This window comes from Phyllobates terribilis, unplaced genomic scaffold (genome assembly GCF_046119375.1).
Source record: "Phyllobates terribilis strain yellow unplaced genomic scaffold, ASM4611937v1 Scaffold_4__5_contigs__length_816908805, whole genome shotgun sequence".
Lineage (NCBI taxonomy): Eukaryota > Metazoa > Chordata > Amphibia > Anura > Dendrobatidae > Phyllobates > Phyllobates terribilis.
Genome location: NW_027362764.1, coordinates 52,870,333 through 52,895,358, shown reverse-complemented (window position 1 = coordinate 52,895,358; position 25,026 = coordinate 52,870,333). Strand labels below are relative to the sequence as shown.

The 25,026-nt window shown below is 43.9% G+C and overlaps 1 protein-coding gene across 1 annotated transcript in view; it reads right to left on the bottom strand.

Annotated features, from left to right (window-relative positions):
- Positions 1-6,766: 6,766 nt before the first annotated feature.
- Positions 6,767-25,026, bottom strand: part of LOC141264915 (serum paraoxonase/arylesterase 2-like) — a 36,737-nt gene continuing 18,477 nt past the window's right edge. Inside the window, 8 exon segments of the mRNA XM_073677328.1 lie at positions 6,767-8,603; positions 9,125-9,253; positions 9,754-9,835; positions 9,943-10,143; positions 10,676-10,802; positions 14,312-14,480; positions 18,232-18,287; positions 20,179-20,249. Coding sequence (XP_073533429.1) covers positions 8,445-8,603; positions 9,125-9,253; positions 9,754-9,835; positions 9,943-10,143; positions 10,676-10,802; positions 14,312-14,480; positions 18,232-18,287; positions 20,179-20,249 — 994 coding nt within the window. The 3' untranslated portion in view covers positions 6,767-8,444.

Sequence of the window (25,026 nt, the reverse complement as noted above, 5' to 3'; positions counted from 1 at the left end):
AAAGGCCGTCTTCTCCCGATCCTCATGAGCAACAGCTACTTGCCAGTACCCACTAGTGAGGTCAAGGGTGGAGAAGTAATTTGCAGACTTTAATGCAGCCATGGATTCCCCTATACGGGGCAAAGGGTATGCATCTTTGTGTGTTATGCGATTTACCTGTCTGTAATCTACACACATTCTCATGCTTCCATCCTTTTTCCTGACTAGGACCAGGGTAGCTGCCCAGGGACTACAGCTATCCCTAACTACCCCTGCCTTCTTCATGTCGTGCAACATCTCCTTCGCCTTCTGGTAGTGTGCTGGCGGTATGGGCCTGTAACGTTCTTTGATGGGTGAATGGTCACCTGTGGGTATATGGTGTTGAACCCCTTTAATCCTCCCAAAGTCAAGTGGGTGTTTACTGAATACTGGCTTGTATTCCTGAACAACCCGGTGTACACCCTGCTTCTGATGGGCAGGAGTGGTGTCTGTCCCAACATGGAGCTGTTGACACCAATCCTCCACCTGGGTTCCCGGGTCATTATCATCCACTTCGTCTAGTGAGGTTAAGGACTCCGCCGTGTGTATGGAGTTGTTATCTACTGTGTACAGTTTGGCAACAGTGGCGTAGCATGGTAATCTAACCTCGTCCTCCCCATAGTTTAGGAGGCGTACGGGCACCCTCCCATTGCGTACATCCACTACCCCTCTGGCAGTCAAGAGTGTAGGTCTATGCTCCGAGCTAAGGGGCTCTTCTAACGCCTGGTAGTTCTGTCCTCTGAGACCTATTGCTGCTCTACACCAAATCAGCATCTCACTCATTGGGGGAATCACAATGGGTATCGGGTCTGTCACCCGTACATTACCTATTTCACCACCTGATAGCTTTACCTGTTGCTGGTACATAAGGGCTCGGATCTCTTTCTGGAGAACCCTCCTCTGCCCTGGTCTGGCAGTGTCAGCAATCTGTTGGAGCAAGAACAACACTTCTCCCAAACAGTTACTAACAATATTTGTGACAAGTACCATATACAAGTCTGAATCATCAGGATTAGTCTCTACTACAATTAGTCCCTGGTCCTTCAGTTCCACTCTTCCCACCTTTACTGCCACATCCTTAACCCCGACTAGGTTAAGGGGGAGGCCATTAGAGGCATACACGGAAAGGTTTGGAGCTGGCGGGTGAAGTTCGTCTATGGACCAGAACCTTTTGTAGAGGACATCAGGCATGATGGTTACCTGAGATCCTGTGTCCAGCAGGGCAGGTGTCGCGATGCCGTCCAGCACAATGGACAGGAAAGGTCTTCCTCCTACGAACCGGCGGTACCAGTTTGATGGGCCTGGTTGGTCTACTCCTGGGTGTCGGCCCTCGGCCCCAGGGTTTCCTCGTTTAAAGGGCAGGTCCAGGTGGTGTGGCCTGCTTTATTGCAGCGGAAGCAGATGAAGTCTTCTGGAGGGCGTCGTTGGTCGTTGGTCCTCCCACGGGGTGGCGTTGTCCTTGCATCCTTGTTTCGACCGTTAGTGAAGGAGCGGTGGGTGCTGCAGGCACTGGGGTGGCCCCACCCTGATAACGCTGGATAGCAGTGTCTGTGGTTTCCAGGGGCTGCAGACCCTTTATAGCCATGTCCTTAAGGGTGTCAAAGGTGGCATCTGGATGGTCTAAGGCCCACCACCGTACAGTTCTGCTCTCCTCCTGAGACTTCAACCCCCGGATGAACTGTTCCGTCAGCATTTTATTTTCCTCATGGATGCTGGCTGGACTAACCTGTTTCAGGGCCCACAGGGCCTCCTGTAAAAGCCAGGCATAGTCCCGGATACTGTCTTCAGGTTTCTGGACACACTGGTAGAACCTCATCTGGAGATCTGTCTCAGTGCGGTTTTCAATCGCTGTTGCAATCTTTTAAAGATGATGGACACTGATTCTTGGTCTGCGGCTGGCCAGGTTTCAACTTCTCGCTCAGCGGCACCAGTCAATTGTCCTAACACTACAGCGGCTCTCTGCTTGCCAGTCATAGAATACATATCCAGTATGCCGCATATTTTCCTCTTGAATCCGGACAGTGTGTCCGGTTTACCATTATACTGGGGGAACCACTTTGCTCCAGGGATATACGGCAGGGCCATAGGTATCAACGGAGTTACGACCCCTGCTGGTGGAGCGGCCGCCCCGGCCTGTGCGGCACCGGGCGCAGGTTGGGCATCAGGAGCGTTAACCGGTGCTCCGGCGGCTTGCTGGTCGTCGGCCATTGTTGCGCCCCCCTAGTGAACCAGAGCCTAACTTCTTCAACAGGTAGGCCGCAGCTCCGTGGGCGACGGTCTTCTTTCAGGACCTTGCGTCGCTTGCGTCTGATGTCAGAGCGTCCTCTGGCTCCTTCCGGGACCTGACACTTCCTAGTACAACGTCAGGGGAGGGGCGTGTTTTAGGCTTCGAGCGCTTCCAGCGGTTACGCCTGTCTTCTTCCCGCGCCCCTGTTCGTGACGCCAAAACATGACGCGCCCCCAGGGCCATGGGGTACTCGGCAGCCGGGCGTCTGGTTGCCAGGGGGATATCACGGTGGCTGGCCTGGTCCGTGACCCAGGGTAGTCAGTGAAAAGGGGAAACTTCTATTGTATGGGGTATTGGGGATTTTATTCGTGACGCCACCTGTGGTGTCTGGTGAGGATCACCAGCGCTGCAACAGTCCTCTGAGGCAGATGGTAGGGCAGCTGGTGATGGAATGGCTCCCCACAGGTGGAGCGGGCCTCAGGGCAGGTTGGTCCCGGAGGAAGGATGGACACTCACACAGGGGTAAGCTTCAGTACCTTTACTGGTGATGCTGCAGGCACGGTCCAGGGTACTCCAGGTGAAGGGCGCACTTCTGGACTCTCCCCAGTGAGCGGATATAGGGCCTCCTGATCCGCTGCTTTACTCTCTAGGCTTCTGGCCTGCCTGGAGCTGGGCCTAGCTTGGTTAGTCTCTCCATGCACCTGCTGACCTGGTGGTGGGGCCTTCTCTTTGGAGATCACTCTCCCTGGACGCTGGGACCTCAGTGACTCCTAGCTCTGGTACTACAATAAGCATTCGGTGGACCTGGGACCTGTAGTTCTCCAGGTGTTCCGGTGGTTCCTACTGGGTGTAGAGAGTCCCTGTAGGCACGGACCCGGTGTCCGGTATATATATATCGGGGTGAGCTTACTATGCTCCTCTGCCCCGAGTTCCACTCTCTCTTTCTCCTCGCCGTCGACCACACTCGAGGCCCTCACTACTTGGCAGCTGGCTTGCTGCGTCTTTACTGCTCTCTGAGCGTCGGCACGCTCTCAGCTCACTCAGAACTGTGTTCCTGTCTGGACACTCACAGACTGAACTGAAACTAAGACAAAGACTAAGACTGAGCTGTCTGGCTCCACCTTCCCTTTATATGTCCCTACCGGGCTCCCTCTGCTGGTCTGAGGTGGAAGGTGGAGGTGTATGAATGTAGTGAGGGCCTCTTGTGGAGAAGTCCGGCCATGCACCCTTCTGGGTTCTGTGGCACCAATGTGCAGCAGGGGCGCCACACATACACAGGGGTGCGGGTCTATTTAAAAGTTCATGAAATGGCTCACATGAGCCAGTGTCATTCTGCCCTGCAGCATCTGCAGAAGAGGAGCCACCACCCACGCACAGTGACCCACAGTTTGTCTGCAGCCTGCCTGGTCTTCTGCTGAGCCCTGCTGCTTCAGTCTCAAAGTGTGTATTCTGTTTAAAAAGTATGTTTTTTGCATATATATCAATGAATAATGGTCCCCTACAATTTTATTCAGATTGCTTGCTGGCTGCCTTCTAGTGTTCCAGCCACTTGCCACAGTCAGACAAACATTAGCTTATATCATCGTGTGTCTCAGACAGTGTCTGTGGCAATGGAACGGGGCGGGCAGCCAGCAGCACTTTGTATGAAAGGGCAGGGGATCATTGTCATTTTTAAAATTTGTATATAATGTTGGGGATGGGAGAGGAGTGGACTGAACTACATAAATACAAATGCCCCTGCACACTGTCTACTCCCTCTCCCCATCATCTTAGAAATTTTGCTTGCATCATGTAGTGAGTGGCAGCTGAAACTGCAGCCCAGCACGGACTTAAAGCGGGCTGGATCTGTCGCTTGCAGCTGTGGGTGGAGCTAAGCTTCGTGCGGCTCCCTGCTGGGTATAGATGGCTATGTGCGGCCTCCCGCTGTGTATAGATGGCTTTGTGCGGCTCCCTGCTGGGTATAGATGGCTACGTGCGGCCTCCTGCTGTGTATAGATGGCTACCTGCGGCCTCCTGCTGTGTATAGATGGCTTCGTGCGGTTCCCTGCTGGGTATAGATGGCTACGTGCGGCCTCCCGCTGTGTATAGATGGCTACGTGCGGCCTCCCGCGGTGTATAGATGGCTACGTGCGGCCTCCTGCTGTGTATAGATGGCGCCGTGCGGCCTCCCGCTGTGTATAGATGGCGCCGTGCGGCCTCCCGCTGTGTATAGATGGCGCCGTGCGGCCTCCCACTGTGTATAGATGGCGCCGTGCGGCCTCCCGCTGTGTATAGATGGCGCATTGCGGCCTCCCGCTGTGTATAGATAGCGCCGTGCGGCCTCCCGCTGTGTATAGATGACGCCGTGCGGCCTCCCGCTGTGTATAGATGGCGCCGTGCGGCCTCCCGCTGTGTATAGATGGCGCCGTGCGGCCTACCGCTGTGTATAGACGGCGCCGTGCGGCCTCCCGCTGTGTATAGATGGCTACGAGTGGCGGCCTGCTGTGTATAGATGGCGCTGTGCGGCCTCCCGCTGTGTATAGATGGCGCCGTGCGGCCTCCCGCTGTGTATAGATGGCGCAGTGTGGCCTCCCGCTGTGTATAGATGGTTACGAGCGGCGGCCTGCTGTGTATAGGAGGATTATGTGGCAGCTCATACTGTGTGTAGGGTTTCATACTGTATATAGGGGATGTCAGTGACGCACCCCCGGGGCCGTAGGGTACTCAGCAGCCGGGCCTCTGGTTGCTGGTATGGGGGTTATCACGGTGGCTGGCCCGGTCCGTGACCCAGGGCGGTCAGTAAAAGGGGGGATATAGGGGATATGGGAAAGTTTGTGACGCCACCTGTGGTGACTGGTGAGGATCACCAGCGCTGCAACAGTCCTCTGAGGCAGATGTTAGGGCAGCTTGTGATGGAACGGCTCCCCACAGGTGGAGCAGGCATCAGGGCAGTGTAAGATGGAGTGGTGGTTGCGCTGGGCGTTGTAGTGCAGGGAGGGAATGATGGCGCGGACGAAATAATTGGACAGAGGCGGTGCAGTGCAGTCATCCGTGTCTTTACTCACAGTTCTTAAGGCAGTCCACAGGTGCACTGTACAGGTTAAGGCCTCCCGCGTCGCGCTGCGTTCACCGGGCAGGGGTTCAATCTTTCCTCAGGCAGCTTGGGGATACCTAGCAGAACCCCACTTTCTTGTGTTCCTATTTTGACCGTCTTCACACTAGGTCCTTCTCCCTCCTGCTCTGCGCTGCCCGCTCTCAGTCCTGTTCGAGTGCTCTGAAGTCCCTCCTGTCAGTCGGAGTTACACAGACTTGCTTGACCCTCAGGGGACTAGAATGCGGCTGCGATTCCTCTGTCTTCTGACAGATGCGGGGCGTACGGGTGCCGTCCTGCACGCGCCGTACCCCCTGGGATCTTTTCCTAGAACGGAGCCTACTCCTATGCTCCCCTCCTGGGCCTCTGACACTGGGCCCTACTTGTGGAGCAGATCTCCTAATGAGACTGTGCTCCCAGACTGTTCTTCTGAACTGCTCCCTAACTCAACTGCCACCCTAAGATGGCTTCCCTATTTATACTCCTACTAAAGTGCTCCCTCTAACTACTTCCTCCACCCACACCCACTACTGGTTCCCCCTACCTTTGGGTTCCCCCCACTCCAGCCAGGGCCAAGGCTCAGCAGGAACATACATAGCGTCTTGCCCTTCCAGCCGGCCTGGAGCAGTGTAGTGTTGGATGCAGGTGTTGGGGTTCCGGGCAGTACTCCCTCCTTACCTGAGAGAAGAGAGACACCACACCTCTGGGTGAGGTGCAGTACCTCTGTGGCGACTGAACCCTCAGGGGCGCCACATCAGCATACTTAATTGTGCTCAATATTAAGTCATACAATTAATGTAAAAAAATTATTATAATTAATATATTAATATTGTGCCAAATAGATCATGTGATCGTTCACGTGAAATTAATCACAGGGGATCATGTGACATGTCATACATCAGGTGTGTGGGGGGGGGGGGGGACCCGCGCCTTCTAAACTGCCTGGGGCCCTTGCTACTCTTAATCCACCCCTGCTTCACCCTTAAATAAGGGCCACCTGATTCACACCTGTTTCTTCACAGAATGATTGACCTCAATAATTGATCTCCACACTTTATTTTGAACTCACCCCCGTATCAATTAATTATTCAGATACACAGACTCAAAAACCTGCAGATCATGAATGATGAGTCTGGGGGTTTTCTTAGAATCTACTGCAACAACTGGTAAATTGTTTGACATGTGGGAATATAATTTATACCAAAAACAGGGATTAATCTGGTTAGTCATATTGGACTGCTAGTATTTTGAACACTACTGTATATATACACATTTTATTTTCTCATTGACATATCCATATGAAGGTTGTTCTTTTACAATAGTTTTCAAACATACCATTCATTTTTCTATTGTTCCTCGGGTTTTTAAGGCTTTTAAAAAAAATAAAAACTTGTTGATGTTGCTTTTTTCTGAAACAACTTTTTTTCAGTGTTCACCGTGAAGGATAAAAATAAATATCGGACTATCTTGGACAGGGCAATAACAAAAGTTTTTGCTTCTTTGAATGCTTTCTTTTTTTTTTGTAAATTAGAGGTTCTTTTTTAACTAATTTTACACCATGGTATTTAAGGGGTCAAAATTCAGCTAAATTAGGCTGTGAATGTATGTAAGTAAATGAGATGCAACATCTGCGCTTGTTATATTATGTCTTTTTGACAGTATAAGGATCCGTTCACACATTGCGGTCTCAGTGCGGTTTTTTGGGTTGCAAAAAAAAAAATAAAAAATAAAATCAAAAATTCTGTAATTTTCAAAATTGCTGCGTTTTACCATGATTGTGGTGGGGAAAAAAAAAACAACCCAGCGCACCTGCAATGTGTAAACTGTGTTATAGATGGCCTAGATTGATTGATGGTTAGATCGACTGGTGGTTCATTTGATGAATTGTTAGATCAAAATCAGTTGATTCACTTATAATGTAAATGAAGGAACAGAGAAAATGATTTATTGGACAAAACATTTATCCACAATATCACAATATTATTTTATTTTGGTTCACAAAAAAAAAAAAAAGTAAAAAACAAACAAAAAATTACATTTTGGAAAGATACAAAATACGAGCCTTAAAAAGTCAAGAGATTTTTCAAGAATAAAACCCATAATCAGTGATTTATATGACCCCATTTTCTAAAAGGTGTAAAAAAAAAAAAAAAATGCTGATCACAAAGTCACCACCGACTTTTCCCGGTTTGATACCATGGCTGATTCCGTAGTCATCAAGTTATTTATAATTAGTCAGAAGTCATTATTATATTTCATATTGACATTTCTCGACTATTAAAACGATCAATCATTTTTGCTTGCAGTACCCTGTCTGACCACTTGTTGTGCTGTTACAAAGAAACATCTTCATGGGCAGCACAAAGCACAAACCATAATCATCCAGACATGTAGTGCAATATTTTATAGCACCAGCTAGTGGTAGAAAAATGTAGTGCAACACACAAACAGTTTAGTGCTGAATATTTTGATCCACATTATATTATTAAATGTGAGCACCGGATGCGTTCACAGTATTAACCTACATGTATTATCTTAAATCATCCCTTTGAGAAGCCCAATACCTGGGAAGAATATCAGTGTTAGAAGACAACATTATGATGCTTGCTACATCTTGGCTCCAAGTAAGATGTTAATTGGATGCGTTTGCTTGGCTATGGGGATTTTTAGCAGAGCTGGGTCCCTCATGGAAATGATTGATTAAAAGGTCCTATTATAAAAAGCAAAAACAGCGCCACAATTATAAACAGGTTGTCTGTGGTACTGCACCTTGGAAGCGGGTTGCAATAAGTGACGCAAAGTATGGACAGGTATGGCGCTGTTTCTGCAAGACAGCAGCCATGTTTTTTCTAATCCTGGACAACCCCTTTAACACAAAGAGTGGTATCAATGGCAGATGATGACAACATTATTATAGAGAATGAGAGTTGTCAGAAACAGGAATGGATAAGTGTCCCCAGCGCTTAAAAGAGAAAAGATGGCTGTCAATACTTGTGAATTGGAGCTAGATCTTGGCAAAAAAATGGACAACCCCTTTAAATATTGATGCCAATTACAGCAATAAAACGTCATCTGACCAAATGTGTTTTTTCAGCCTCCGGAGCAGAATTCTGGTGCCCGATCACATTGTTACCACTCACAGCACAAAGCTCTGTGAAACACCGTACCCATGAAAAGTTTGTTGTCATACACGGCCGCACAGGACGACCCTTGTATGACTGAGCCGTCGTTGGCGTATACGGTGGTCACTATGGGGTTGTCCGAGAGAATGTTCTGTATACGGACAATCTGCAAAAAAAAAAAAGAACGGTCAAAAGTACAAAGATAAAGTAGTAAAACAAGACAAATCCATTCTGCTGATCGCTGAGCTTCCCGCTACCGAGGTCAGTTTGTGATCTGCATATTGTCAAGGGACCCCTCTAACAAGTAGGGAATATATAAATGTACAACCTCTTTAATGTCACTGGGTCGCCCTACAAGACATGGCGTCTGGGTCACCACGAGTGATACTTTCACTACACCATAAGACGGAGAAGGTCAGCGCAACTACAGATTTTTTTTTAAAGCTGTGCTCTGAGCCAATCAGATCTCTCCTCCCTCACAGCATGAGTCTCACACACAGAAAGAGAGAACCTGCAGCTGCATCCCCCTCCTCCCTCTCTTCTTTACACTAGATAGATTTCTGGTCTGCAGATAGCAACATTTATTTTTTTTTTAATCTCATATTCATTTTTTGCCAATATTAGGAGAACCAAAGAATTGGAATCTTTATAATTAATTTGTTATGCCCCTATAATTTATACACTGACCTCAGACCCAGGAAGATCTTTAGGGTTGTAACGGAAAAGCTTCATGCCGTTAGGATGACCTCCTGTCCAGACATCTCCAGTAACCGGGTCCACGGAGAGGTTATCCAGAAGTGTCTCCAATTCCAGCACCTGGTATATCATAAAATAATTTTAAAAAAGTATTACTCCATCCATATATAAAGGCTTCAATATACAAGTTTACTTGACCCCTACTATTCTACTTTTTTTTTTTTTTTTAGAAGACTTAAGGTGGTCATCTTGTAAGACCGCATTCATTTTCGATCCATAATTCTGTGCTACTTCATTAAGGTCTTTTGAGATCTCCGAATTCTCTGCACAGACACTTCACACAGCTTAGGAGTTACAGCATACAGAGCTCAATGGGTGCTGTCTACATTCAGAGGCAGAGAGCTCCCCCTTGTGGTGACTACAGACAGACAGAATGTTATGTAACCGAGCTGTCTACTTTCAGAGGTAGAGAGCTCCCCTTGTGGTGACTGCAGACAGAATGTTGTTATGTAACTGAGCTGTCTACATTCAGAGGCAGAGAGCTCCCCCTTGTGGCGACTACAGACAGACAGAATGGTGTCATGTAACTGAATGGCTATGAGAGATGAAGATGGGATTACCTTTACTGGAGACAGGGACCAATTCGCGTGCTTTTCAAAAACACTAACCGTACGACCAAAGATATCAGCGACATAGATGTACCTACACGTAACACAAAATTCTGCCGTTATAGGGGGGCTCCAGACTACAATTACTGTGGTGTTTAAAACTTTGTAAACCCTTATGAATGAATAATGAGGAGCAGATACTTTTGGTCAGTAGACATGGCGATCCCATTTGCGCTGTAGAATCCCGCTGCGACCTCTCTGACCTCTCCTGGAGTATAATACACCACGTTTGTCAACGCTAATCCGAACACCATCTCCACATGTCTCATGATGAAGTCCGAGAAGTAATAATCATTAGTAGCGTAAAAGCTCTCTGGTCCGACCGGAACAACGTTATTCACACTGGAAGACAAAAAAAAAATAGCAAAAAAAGTGCATCAGTCTGAACATGTGCCGATCTCAGCTCTGCTACTTCTATAGAGGGCCGGGTCATTCAATCTTTAACCCACACCCTAATGTAACAGTCTATCACCATCAGGGGACGCATACTGGGAGTGGACACCATCTATATGAGGAGGGGGGGGGAAGCTAAAAAACAACCAAGACCTGACAGCTCCATCAATAGAAAAGTTTAAGAAAAAGTTACAGATCTCAAAAGATGGCGATACAAACGAAAAAAAATAAAAATGTAACCACTAAAATAATGGATAATAATAATAATAATAATAATAATAATAATAATAATAATAATAAGTGGAATGAAAGAGCAAAAAACAAAACATGGCCCTTTCTGGCTCATAGAGGATAGTCCTGGCATGGAAAAACTAACATGTATAACAGATTGCGAGCTCTTTGGTCCACTCTTCCGACTTCCCTAGTAAATGGGTTTTAAAACCATAAAACTTTTTTTTTTTATTTTATTTATACTCCGTACTTGTTCAGCGCTGAGTGTTTAATGGTTTTCACGTGTACAAGAGCATTTTCCTCCTCCGCAAACTTGAATATCTCAACGGTAGACTTGTAATGGGGATGATTCACCACGAAGAGGTAGACCGAGTCATCTGAAAATAGAGGAGGGACCATTAAGAGACCTCAAAAACTAACGATCGAAAAAAAAAAAAGTGTGTTGTACATAGGAGCCTTAAAAAAGTCAAAAGGTTTGCAAAAATAAAACCCATCATCAGTGATTTATATGGCCCTATTTTCTAAAAAGGGTAAAAAATAAAAAATAAAAAAGACACTGATCACAAAGTCACCACTGACTCTCTCCGTCTTGATACTGTGGCTGATTCATCAAGATATTTATACTTAATATGAAATATAATAATGACTTCTAACTGACATTTCTTGAGGCTGCGTGCCCACTGTGCATTTTTCAAGCGTTTTTTGCCGCGGAATTTCCGCAGCGAAAACGCTTAAAAAATGCTTGGTAATACGTGCCCCATGGTCTCCAATGATGATCCGCATGTGCTGTGCACATGCTGCGGAAATTTCCAATGCGGATTATCATTGCGGAAAAATCCGCAGCATGTTCATTAATTTTGCGGACACGCAGTGTAATCGCCGCCATTGACTTGCATTGGACCGCGTGACATCCGCATGACTATAATGGCACATGCGGACACGGTTCAAAGTGCGGATGGTACCCAGGCCTGGAGAAGAAGAGACTCATCCAGACCTGGGTACCATAGAAACTGTAAAAATAAGAATTTAAAATAAAATAAAATAAAAATTATACTCACCTTCCAATGTCCTCCCGGTGTTTTCTCCCTTCCGTCTGGTCTGCTGTATGGGTCACAGTGTTGTCACATGACTTAATGACGTCACCGCAGGTCCTTCACAACACCGCTAGCCACCCAAGACACCGGACGCAGCGGAGAAAACACCGGGAGGACATCAGAAGGCGAGTATAAGCTTTATTTTTATTTTTTACCATTCTTATTCTTTTTTTTTTTTTTTTAACTAACTTGGTCACACTACTATAAATCCATGCCAGTTGCATTGATTTATATAGTGTGAACAAGTTGTCAAGCACTTTCCAAGTGACGCTAAAATGCATACAAAAACACTTGCAAATGCTTCTACCTGGCGGGAAAAACACATGTAAAAACCGCATGCGTTTTTCCTGCCAAGGAAAAGCGGAAAAAATATGCAGCATTTCTGCATCATGGGCACACAGCCTTACTATTAAAACTATCAATCATTTTTGCTTGCAGTACCCTGTCTGACCACTTGTTGTGCTGTTACAAAGAAACATCTTCATGGGCAGCACAAAGCACAAACCATAATCATCCAGACATGTAGTGCAATATTTTATAGCACCAGCTAGTGGTAGAAAAATGTAGTGCAACACACAAAAACAGTTTAGTGCTGAATATTTTGACCTACATTATATTATTAAATGTGAACATCAGGTGCGTTCACAGTATTAACCTCCATGTATTATCTTAAATCATCCCTTTGAGAAGCCTAAAGCCTGGGAAGAATATCAGTGTTAGAAGACAACATTAAGTAAGATGGTAATTGGATGCTTTTGCTAGGCTATAGGGCTTTTTAGCAAAGCTGGGTCTCCTATGGAGATGATTCATTAAGAGGTCCCATTTTACAGGGTTGTTCAAATTTAGAAAAGCAAAAACAGCGCCCCAGCTATAAACAGGTTGTCTGTGGTACTGCACCTTAGAACCATTTATTTCAAGTGGGAGTGGGCGGCAATAAGCGATGCAAAGTGGACAAGATGGTGCTGTATGTGCAAGAAAGTAGCCATGTCTTTTATAATCCTGGACAACCCCTTTAAAACCCATTATCTACCAATGTCCTTTTTTTGGGGCGCCTCATTTTTTGCTTCTAGCAACTAAGATTTTTTAATTAGGTCCAAAAAAACAAAAAAATGAAAATTGCTAATTTGGCAAGTAATGGGTTAACACATAATAAAGAGTAGCATCCAACACTGCCACACACAACGCCAAATTACTCTTCTGTACAAATACCCATAATATTATACTCCCATATTATGTCAAAATAATACCACCATCTCCAAATAATCTTTTTTTCCAAGATGTATTCTTAGTGTCAGCCTCCAGGTGGCAGCATATTAACCCATGGTTCCTGTGTCCGCGAATGAAGCCACTGAGATAATACCGATATACAGCATCCAAATAATGCTTAAGTGTAGTGATAACTCGGCCATACTATGCCCAATAATACTTCTGTACAACACCCACAACATACTATCATTCAGTGTCTAATTAATACTCCCATATAGTATCCACATAATACTTACATGTAACCAAAGACAAATTGATATGGAACTTTTGAGCCCCAGTAAGTACAGTGATTTTGTCTGTAAAGCGCTACAGTATATGATGGGGCTATACAAGCAAGCATAATAAGTAAATAACACATGTATTGTTCACATTCTATTCTATAAAATACCCCCAACATAATACCATTGCGTACCAAAACAATACCACCATACGATGCTAAATAACGGCAGAATACAGTATCCAAATAATACTTACACATGGTGCTCACGTAAAACACTGCTATTCCAAGCCAAATAATACTTCTGCACAACACCCACAACATACTACCTTTCAGTGCCTAAATAATACTGCCATCCAAGGCCTCCATAATACAGAATACAAATAATACTCACATCTAGTGCTCTTATAACACTGCTATACCGTACCAAATAATACTTCTACTAAATACCCACAACAAAAATATAAATCATGGCCAATATACCACAATACATGGCCTAAATAATACCTTGATACAGTATTTAACATATGAATTTTTTTTAGCCCGGTGAGAGTTTTCTTTTAGCTGTAAATCCATGTAATTACATAAAAAAAATAAAAAAAAAAGTTTGCAATTGTGTTTAATTAAAAATTTGGCACGGTTTGGCTTTTTACATGGTCCCTGCACATTCAGTTTTGATGTGGTCTGTGGTTGAGTTACCAAAAAAGTTACAAGCTCGCTTACAAATTCTCAGTTGACTCATTCTGCAGCCAGAAATAGACAATGTAATACATCGGCTGTAGAAAGAAAATGGTGCAAACATTTTTTTTATGAAACTCAATTGTAAAAGTGATTTTTAGCCCCAAGTACATACATGTAAGTGAAAATATAAGGTCCCTAAAGGTGGACAACTCCTTTAAGAAATAGGACTGTCTTACAGATATACGAGATACTAAGGATCCGAATCAGGACACGAGCCAACGATTTGCACAATGTTGGCCAGGAGCTGCAGGTAATGTCAATATCACCTGTAGGTTTAATAAATCTCCCAGTTTATTTTGCTTTATCCTTTGGATTTATGACGGATTCTGTTGTTTTCGTGAAGGAACAGGATGGACTCGTTCTACAACAATGAGAGCCAATGGCATAAAGTAGAGGTCAAACATCTCAGAGGGCGAGGAGCGGGGCTTGGGATCTACTCATAAGTTTACAGTTTATATAAAGAATAAATCTGCAAAAAAAGTGCTGCATTCACAAATTCTACAAGTTCCAGAGCTGAAATCTCCCAGGATGCCCTCAAATGAGTCCAGTGATTCCAGAGGGACCTTACCTTTCTCATCAATGTACGTGCTGATTCCATGAGGGCTGAATGTGGACAAGTCAAACCCCTTACTGATCCGCAGAGTGGATGGACGGAGGTCCTCATCATTCAGGTCGAGAAGGAAAATTTCTCCAGGTCTTTCAGGAGCAAGGCTCACAATTCCAGGATATTTCAGACCCTGGAAGCACGTGCAACAGATTAATATGAAAGATGCAGTATTTAAAGAGTGCCTGACGTATCGAGAGACTTTTCTGAATAATCTGTTGTGTGTCCACAGGAGGGACAACGCTATTCCTGACCATTATATGACTTGTACTCTATATTTTCCCCATTTTCCCCTCTGCAGGCTCCATCTCTAATCTCCAGTTGTCTCTGAGCCAGTGGGTAGAGATTGGCTGCCAAGATGACTCTCATATGCAGCACACACAGACATGAGGGATTTCTGTCTCTATGCAGCACATGTTCAGAAGCAGCAGCAGCATGGAGGACATTATATAGCAGTACTGAGCCGTGTAGTTGTGAATCCAGCTCTGAAACTGGATAAACACTACCCTCCATATTGCTGCTTTTCGGAATTTTACAATAGTAATGAGCAGTGTATCTGTGAATCCAGCTCTGAAGGTGGATAAACACTTACCCTCCATATTGCTGCATATTGGTATTTTACAATAATAATGAGTAGTGTATCTGTGAATCCAGCTCTGAAACTGGATAAACACTTACCAGAAAGCTGCAGTATATAAAACATTTTACAGCTGTACTGAGGAGTGTGTCTGTAAATCCAGCACCAGCTGAGATAAAACTCTTACTAGAAAGAAGCAACACAGGTCTGTGCATTTCTGCGCCTCCTTCTCTTGCTTCTAACGCTGATCCTCCCCTGTACAGCTGATGGTCAAGTGCCACTATGCAGGGAAAGACTGTAACATGGCCAGAGCTGAGAGTAAATTATTCATTTTCCGAAATGGGGATTGTCCTAAGGGTTAGCCCCTTACTAAACCATAAAGCGATGGCTTATCTTAGCCATATGGGATCGCTTATAGGATATAATTAAAATATCCCTTTAAATGGTTATTCCCAAGGTTAACTACAGACAGTCATGAGGGTCAAAAGGATAGAGACTTGCAGGGGGGACTCCCACCATTATTGGACATGAACAGGTTCACGAGGTTATGACACTTGGGATTTAACCTATTCATCTCTATGTTATCGTCAGTGCCAGGACGGGTTTATTCTTAGCACTTGTGGCGGTACTGATCACTGGGTGAAACCCTGTAATGTGACCCTTGTAATCCCTATTTATCTGCACTATTTATCCTCACAAATATCCTATCTTCTCCAAATCTAGTTTATAATATATAGTAGACACGGAGGAGGGAGAGGAGGGGGATGCAGCTGCAGCTTTTTATTCACTGCTTTAGAATAGTATGAGAAGACGAGGGGAAGGAGAGCAGCAGGGGGACATTTCTAATTTGTAGTAATTACTGCAGTATAACCTGGTGAAAAAAAGTAAATCATCACATCCAGAGCTGCATATGGAAAATCAGTACTATATGAAAGTATTATTTAGGCATTGTATGGCAGTGTTATGTGAGCACTATATGTATTTGGATACTGTATCAAGGTATTTAGACATTATATAATGGTATTATTTTAGTACTGAACTATGTTGCACACAAGAATTATCTGACATTGTATAGCACTATACATACTATATATGTTCTATGTGAGCACCACAAGCAAATATTATTTGGGTACTGTATGATAGCATTATTTAAGCTTTGCCATATTATTTGCATTTTATGGAAGTATTACTTGGATGCTGTATTGAGGTATTTAGACATCATATAACAGTATTATATTATGTTGTGCACATAGCACAGAACTATTTGACATTGTATATTTGTCATTGTATGACAGTTCTATATGAGCACCACATGCAAGTATTATTTGGGTACTGCATGACAGCATTATTTAAGCATTGCATGGCCATATTTGCACTGTATGGCAGTGTTATGCGAGCACTACATGAAAATATTATTTGGATGCTATATTGAGATATTTAGATATTATATAACGGCATTAATTTGGCACTGAATTATATTATGTTGTGGATATTGTAAAGAAGTATTATTTGGTAGTGGTATGTGAGCCTTACATGTATTTGGATACTGTCTCAAGGCATTTAGACATTATATAGCGGTATTATTTTAGCACTTAACTATGCTTTGTTGTGGGTATTGCACAGAAGTATTATTTGGCATTGTATGGCAGTTCTACATGTAAATATTATTTGGGTACTGTACAAAAGCATTATTTAAGCATTTCATTGCCATATTGTTTGCACTGTATGGCAGTGTTATGTGAGCACTACATGTAAGTAGTACTGTATTGAGACATGATATAATGGTATTCTTTTGGCACTGAATTATATTATGTTGTGGATTTTGTACAGAAGTCTTATTTGGCAGTGGTATGTGAGTCTTTCCTGTATTTGGATACTGTTTCAAAGTATTTAGATGTTATATAGCGGTACTATTTAAGCACTGAGCTATGTTATGTTGTGTATACTGTATGCACAGAAGTATTATTTGGCGTTGTATGGCAGTTCTATGTGAACACAACTTGAAAGTATTATTGGATACTGTATGAAAGCATTGTATGGCCATATTATACTGTATTGAGGTATTTAGACATTATATAGCGGTACTATCTTGACACTGAATTATATTATATTGTAGATAGCACTGTTATGTGAGCAATACATGTAAGTATTGTTTGGCTATAGTATATAATTATTATTTGGGCATTGTTTGGTAATGTTCTTTAGACAATGTTTAAAATAGCATTATTGCATGTGCATTGTATAGAAGTACTATTTGGCACTGTATGACAGTATTAAGGCGTCAGCATAGAGGCAGGAATCTATTGTTTTTATGAATTTTAATAATTAATCGAACATCCATCTAAATATATTGGGCCGGGGTTGGGTGGTGCATTCTTCACTTGTTGGAAAGGGTCCTAATGTGCATAAACGAGCACTGAAGTGTGACTTTGGCTGTCAACAAGGGTTTCTATTAAATCGGTCTTGAGGATGCAGAATTCGGAATGCAGCTGTGGATGTGACTGGTGACATGGCAGGACTCAAGATCCTAGAGTACCTAATGTAATTGCATTAACTCCTGGTGTTACAAACTGAAGATCAGTCAACGGCAGCAGATCGCAGAACCTGGGGGCTCACACCAGTGGTATAAGAGTGAATATTGGTTATTTACTGGGAGAATTTCAGAATAGAAACTTATTCTGGAAAAATCAACAAAGGGGGGAGTCTCTGAACTGGAGATAAAAGTAATCAAACCATAAAAAAAAAATAAAATCTCAGAATGATCGGCTGCAAGGACCCCCGCGATCAACTGTGATCTGTGGAAGAATCAGGCAGCAAGTGTGCAAATTCCCTGCAGCGCCTCCACTGGAGAAAGTAAGCATTACAGGCTCTAATTGAAAGCAATAGGCTTTCCTTTTAATGCAAGAACATGTTGGGTCCTCTAAAGAGGGACGATTTGTAACATCATAGGCCCCAAATAGAGACCCTCCATTATTAACCCAGAATTCCCTGACAAGGAATCCAGGCCAGTCTGCATTGTAATGTGTTGAAGAACATGGACTTTTTTATCTGGCATGGAATAACTATTTTAGCGTTAAAGAGGTTTATAAGCATAAGAAAAATATTATTTCTTAGAAAAACAGCGCCACCTTTATCCACAGGCGGTATATGGTATTGCAGATCTGCTCCATTTACTTCAAATAGATCTGGCTTGCAGTACCAGACACAACCCATGGACAAGAGTGTCACTGTTTATGGAAGAAATCAACCAGGTTTTTCGAATCCCGGATAAACCCTTTAATTTTACCAAAAGATCCTGTGTACTTACAGAACTGATGAAGGCCAGACCGTTCGGAAGAATCGCGATGTCTTCAGAGCCATATTCTGCAAGAGTATTCGTGAAACAAAGAGGCATCGGTTACATTTTATTTCAATAGCACACAATATACTGTAGTTCTAAACAATCAGGTTTGTTTTTGTGATGGAAACCACCAACAAGTAGGTCAGCAGCACACTTTTCTTATAATGACCAAATATTTATTTCAATCAAGGCTTCCGAAACTGGAAAGATGCTCATAAAGTGATAACTACAAGAAAGGGTCCTAGAATCCATTATTTGCACCTCCAAACTAAACCTGGTGTTCCTGTATAAGAGGCAGCCGGTAATTGAGAATTAATCAGACTCTAAGACCATTAATTGCCGGATTCCTTCATGTGCTCAAAATACTAAATAGTATCTCATAGCTAAAACTTTTAGATAAGAATCATGATATTAGAATATCAGATCAGTCAACAGCAGCTTGCTGACAGTTTCCAAGTGGCAACAGATTTAGTTTTTTTTCTTCACTGCATAAATAAGTATAAAGTAGAAGAGGAGTGTGAGAACAGCAAGAAAAGGCAAAAATCCCAATAAAGGCTTTAGATACAATATTTAAAGGGAATGTGTCAGAAAATGACCTACTGTATAAGTTTTTATGTTAACAGGAAAAAAAAAAACCTGTTCTGTAGCGATCACTTCTCAGCAGTCATCACAGGCAGGATCAGAATCACCGACAAGTTACATATGGATAGCACAGGATCCACCACTAACAATAGGTGATGGTCACAGATCATTCCACCCCCCCCTGCGCAATGACTTCTGCACAGACAATAAGAGCATGCCCGATACATTCTCACATAAAAATCAATGAACCTTCCCAGTCTATTGCTTCATATGGTCCATGTGGCTGCTGTAAAGCATCTCTCTAAATGACAGCATCTCGGCCAAGAACAGCCCACAAGAGCCCACCCCACAAGGGCCAGCAAGGGCCAGCAAGGGCCAGCAAGAGCCAGCAAGAGCCAGCAAGAGCCAGCAAGAGCCAGCAAGGGCCAGCAAGGGCCAGCAAGGGCCAGCAAGGGCCAGCAAGGGCCAGCAAGGGTCAACAAGAGCCAGGAAGCGCCAACAAGAGCCAACAAGAGCCAACAAGCAGGGCTGTGGAGTCGGAGCTCATTTTGGTGGAGTCGGTATAAAATGGACCAACTCTGAAATTCTATAATAAATTGGGTACAGTAATTCAATGCAGTTTGTGGGAAATATTTTTTCATAAGAATTTGGGAAAATTATGAAATGTCCTATAAATGTCTGTCCCTGTCCTATTCCTGATCTAAGAATCTAGACTTTTAGCTGAGATGAATCTGTGCTACAGTAAATTTATCACTAAAACATGAGTCATGTATGAGGGAGTCGGAGTTGGAGTCGGTATCATGGAAATTGAGGAGGAGGAGTCCTGTCCAGCCCTGCCAGCAAGAGCCAACAAGAGCCAGCAAGAGCCAGCAAGAGCCAGCAAGAGCCAGCAAGAGCCAGCAAGAGCCAGCAAGAGCCAGCAAGAGCCAGCAAGAGCCAACAAGAGCCAACAAGAGCCAGCAAGAGCCAGCAAGAGCCAGCAAGAGCCAACAAGAGCCAACAAGAGCCAACAAGAGCCAGCAAGAGCCAGCAAGAGCCAACAAGCACCAGCAAGAGCCAACAAGCACCAGCAAGGGCCAACAAGAGCCAACAAGCGCCAACAAGCGCCAACAAGCGCCAACAAGCGCCAACAAGAGCCAACAAGAGCCAACAAGCGCCAACAAGAGCCAACAAGAGCCAACAAGAGCCAACAGAAAATAAAATATCATGACAATATATTCCTGGACTCACTGAAATCAGCTTCTTTAAGTGGGTTTTCCTTTAAAGAATGGCTCCATATATTAACCAGTAAATCTCATTTTAAAAGTCATAGTGAATTTTGCAGCCACTTACCAATTCCCTTTATGAGCTGGCAATTCGGGAGCTCTATGGGATCAATCTCTCTGGAGAACTGGATTCGATGGCTAGAAAAAAAAAGGAATATAATCAGCTAAATATAAGCAGTTTTTGGAATATTTACATATTTTCTACCAGGATGTTACTTTACATTCACCTTTATATTTATCCACACTGCTCCTTTAAAGGGTACCTATGCAAAAAAGTTTTTATACATATTATGGGCTTCAGAATGCAGCCAATTGATGGGATTCTGGACGCGGAGACCCCCACAGATTGATCAATACACTGCTCTGAAGTGCATCGTTCCTGCACAGAGTGATGTACATGCTCAATAGTAAGTCCATGAAGTACATCCATGTGTGCGCTCCTGTACAAACTGCGCACTTTAGACTGGCGTTTTGAGGATCGTTGAGGGTCTCGGGACCCAGCCCCTCTCCCCCAATCATGAGCACGCTGCCACCTATATAATATAACAAAAACCTTTTTCCAAGTGATAGGTACCCTTTAAGGAAATTGCAGCTGCTGTAGGTTAGATACTTTACATAATAACATGATTGTAAGATTAGAAATGATCAGATTTCTACAAATCCTTAGAATCAAGGGTCTTTTTACAAGGGTCCAAAGGAAAGCTTTGATTTCAGGATCATAGACAATACAGATCATTAGTGTTGAGCATTCCGATGCTGAAATATTGGGTATCAACCGATATTTGCGGTATCGGAGTTCCGATACTTTTAGAATATCGAATACCGGAATCGGAAGTTCCCATAATCCCTGCGCTCTGCAGTGTCTCTGAAGGATGACAAGCTGGATGGCAGCGCTCAGCTTACTGTACTTGTCATTTAGTGTTAAAGGATTTATTAAAAAAAATAATAGTGTTTTCATGCACCGTCTCTTTAAAAAAGCCGGCCGGCAATTCAGCATCGGTACCCGAAAATTTAGAATAGAAAGAATAGAGCATCACACATAGATTAGATACATAGAAACATGTCAGCCACATATATAAGAAGTACAGTGATAGTGTTGATTACTGTACTTGTCATTTAGTGTTAAAATAAAGGATTTATTAAAAAAAAAAATTGGCGTGGGGTTCCCCGTAATTTTAGCCTCTAGCGGAGGTTAAGCAGACGGCTGGGGCAGATGTTTGAAGCCTGGGAAGGGGGTAATACCCACGGAGCTTCCCAGGCTACTAATATCAGCCCCCAGCTGAATACCTAGCCTTTACTAGCTATTAGAATGGGGGACCCCCAAAAAAATGACGTGGGGTCCCCTCTATTTTAATAGCTAGCAAAGGCTAGGCAGACAGCTGGGGGCTGATATTAATAGCCCAGTAAGGGTGCCATGAATATTGGCCCCCTCCCAGGCTAGAAACACCAGCCGTCAGCCGCCCCAGAAATCCTATGGATGCTGAGCGCAGGAGAATTCTCCCACGCTGTCAATGACGTGCATGAGGTGAGCTGAGTTCATTGGACATGAGCTCACCTCATGCACGTCACTGACAGCATGGGAGAATTCTCCTGCGCTCACCGCATGCGCAGTAGAATTCTCCCACGCTGTCAGTGACGTGCATGAGGTGAACTGAGTTCATTGGATATGAACTCGGCTCATCTGGATGCCGTCACAGCCAGACACTGAGGAGCGCAAGCATGCCTGCGCTTCTCAGTGTCTACGGCATGGCAAGCTGGATGGCAGCTTTCGGCTGCGATCCAGCTTGACATGTGAATGTAGCAGAGCTGAAGCTGTCCTGGGAACCATGGAAAGGTAAGGATGAGGTTGCTTTATTATTTTACTTTTATTGTAGAAGACATTAGCTTCAGCTGGAATGGGCGTGATGGTAAGTATGGTTTAATTTAGAACATTAAAGAATTGTGTGTTTATCTCAATTAAAGGACTTTATTCTGGGTGTTTGTGGGCTTTTTTGTAACTTTGACTATGGGGTTAGTAATGGGGGTGTCTTATAGATGCCTCTCCATTACTAACCTGGGCTTGATGTCAGCTGGCATTATAAGCTGACATCAACCCCAGCCCTATTACCCCACTGCCACCGCTACAGGGCAGTGGGGAAAGCGAGGCTAAGTGCCAGAATTGGATGCGCCATTTCTGGGGCGGCTGACGGCTGGTGTTTCTAGCCTGGGAGGGGGCCAATATTCATGGCACCCTTCCTGGGCTATTAATATCAGCCCCCAGCTGTCTGCCTAGCCTTTGCTAGCTATTAAAATAGGGGGGACCCCACGTCATTTTTTTGGGGGTCCCCCATTTTAATAGCTAGTAAAGGCTAGGTATTCAGCTGGGGGCTGATATTAGTAGCCTGGGAAGCTCCGTGGGTATTACCCCCTTCCCAGGCTTCAAACATCTGCCCCAGCCGTCTGCTTAACCTCCGCTAGAGACTATAATGATGGTGGATCCCACGCCAATTTTTTTTTTAATAAATCCTTTATTTTAACACTAAATGACAAGAACAGTAATCAACACTATCACTGTACTTCTTATATATCTAATCTATGTGTGAAGCTCTATTCTGTCTGTTATAAATTGTCGGGTACCGATGCTGAATTGCCGGCCGGCTTTTTTAAAGAGACGGTGCACGAAAACACTATTATTTTTTTTAATAAATCCTTTACACTAAATGACAAGTACAGTAAGCAACACTGTCACTGTACTTCATATATATGTGACTGACATGTTTCTATCTATCTAATCTATGTGTGAAGCTCTATTCTTTCTGTTGTAAATTGTCGGGTACCGGTGAATGCCGCTGCTGAATTGCCGGCTTTTCATGTCATTCTACATTATTCTTAGTTGTTTTCCTTCATGTAGAATTAACCTACAAGGAAAGAAAGGGTTTATTTTCATTCCGACATTTGTGTCCCATTGACTTGCATTGGTTTCCGGTATCGGAATCGGCGATATCCGATATTTTTTGGGTATCGGTCCGATCCAATCCGATCCGATATTTCCCGATATCGGAAGGTATCGCTCAACACTGCTGATCATAAAATAATAGGGTGTTATAACATTACTAAATGGGGCCATTACTTTATAAAGGTGATCTGACAGCAGGTTTTTGTTATGTAATATGACGACAGTAGCATGATGTAGGGACAGAGACCTTCATTCCAGCGATGTGTCACTTGATGGGATGCTTTCTGTCATTTTGATCACAGATTTCTCTGCTGCAGATCTAGCAGAGCTCAGAATGCTGAGCTGTGTGTTAACTCCGCCCACACCACTGATTGTCAATATACAGTGGACACAGAAAGCAGCCAGAGTCACCAATCAGTGGTGGGTGTGTGGCTGGACCAGGAGGCACAAGACACCTAGTCCTGTAGTGATAATCTCCTGCTGATAACACACTGATTGTATTGAAACAGCAACACCCAGCCCAGTAAGTGACATCATTGGAATCAGGGCCTGTGTCCCAACATCATGTTGCTGACAGATTGCCTTTAAGGGCTTTTCCAGGCTTAAAATATTGATGATCTATTCTTAGGATACGTCATCAATTCCAACTCAGTGGGGGTCTCCCATCCAGCACTGATCACCTGTTTTCTGCTCCAGCCAGATATAAGCAGTGAAAGTAACTGGAAGATGACAGATCTATATACTGTGTAGTGACCATGCTCAGATCCTATTCCTTTCAATAGGAGCTGAGCTGCAGCATCTGTGAACAGCTAAAATACAGTAACGTCCGGCCAGTGCCAGATCTGAAAACAGATGACCAATGGTGGTGTTGAGTGTCGGACCCCCACTGATTTGATATTACTCACCAATCCTAAGAGTAGATCGTTAATATCTTAAGTTGGAAAACCCATTTAAGTCCATTACTGCCAGTTCAGGCTGGGGCTTTCAGAGAGGGCTGTTGGACACTATTATGCAAAGTATATCTAGGAATAAAGTGATAGGTGTAAGGGTGGGAGTTGGATAAGATGAACTAAAGTGTCTTTATACCCACCTTCCCCCTGGAAATAATGAAGGTTATACAAGGAAAGAGATTGCGGTAACCGACTGTGAATGGTAAGAGGGGTGATAACATGAGAAAAAGTTCCAGTACTGCACAGGGGTCACAGGAGGCTGTATAGGAGAGAGAGGACAGGATATAACCCGTAAGAGGGGTGATAATATGAAGAAAAGCTCCTGTATCTCCCCTAAGTTCCTGCCCCGGTAAGAGGGTGATAATATGAAGAGAAGTGCCGGTACTGCACAGGGGTCACAGGAGGCTGTACAAGGGATAGATTACATGATGTAATAAGTAAAAGGGGTTATAATATGAAGAAAAGCTCCTGTATCTCCTCAAAGTCTCTGTCAGCTGTACAGGGAAAAGAGATGACAATTAACAGACTGTGATAATTTGAAGAGAAGTGCTAGTAACAGACTGGGAGCAACGGAGGATACGCAGGGGGACAGAGGACAGTAACAGACTGTGTTTTCTGTCTTCTTACTTGCAGCTCCACCTCCCCAGTACAAAGACAGGAATTATCATTTTCAATCCTACTCTCTGCTTTACAAAGAGTGCAGGTAGAGCTTCATTCTGGTAAAGTGTAGAGCTCAGATTCTAGCTGTGGGAATGATACAGTGGACTGATCTATTACATTTTCTTTGGTTGTCAAAGGGTTCAATTTCCTGCATAAATGGTACAAATTAAACTATCCAGGAGATTTCCAGAGTGGTTCCCTTTCCCAAACATATTTTGTAAAAAAGAATTATGAAACAGATGGAAAAGAGTAACACATGCCTGCAGGATCAGACAGCACAAGGTTTGTAGTCTAACCATAGATACACATGGGTCTGCAAAGAAGCTGTACACAAAACGGTAAGTGGCTGTCAGGAACGTCAGGGGCGACA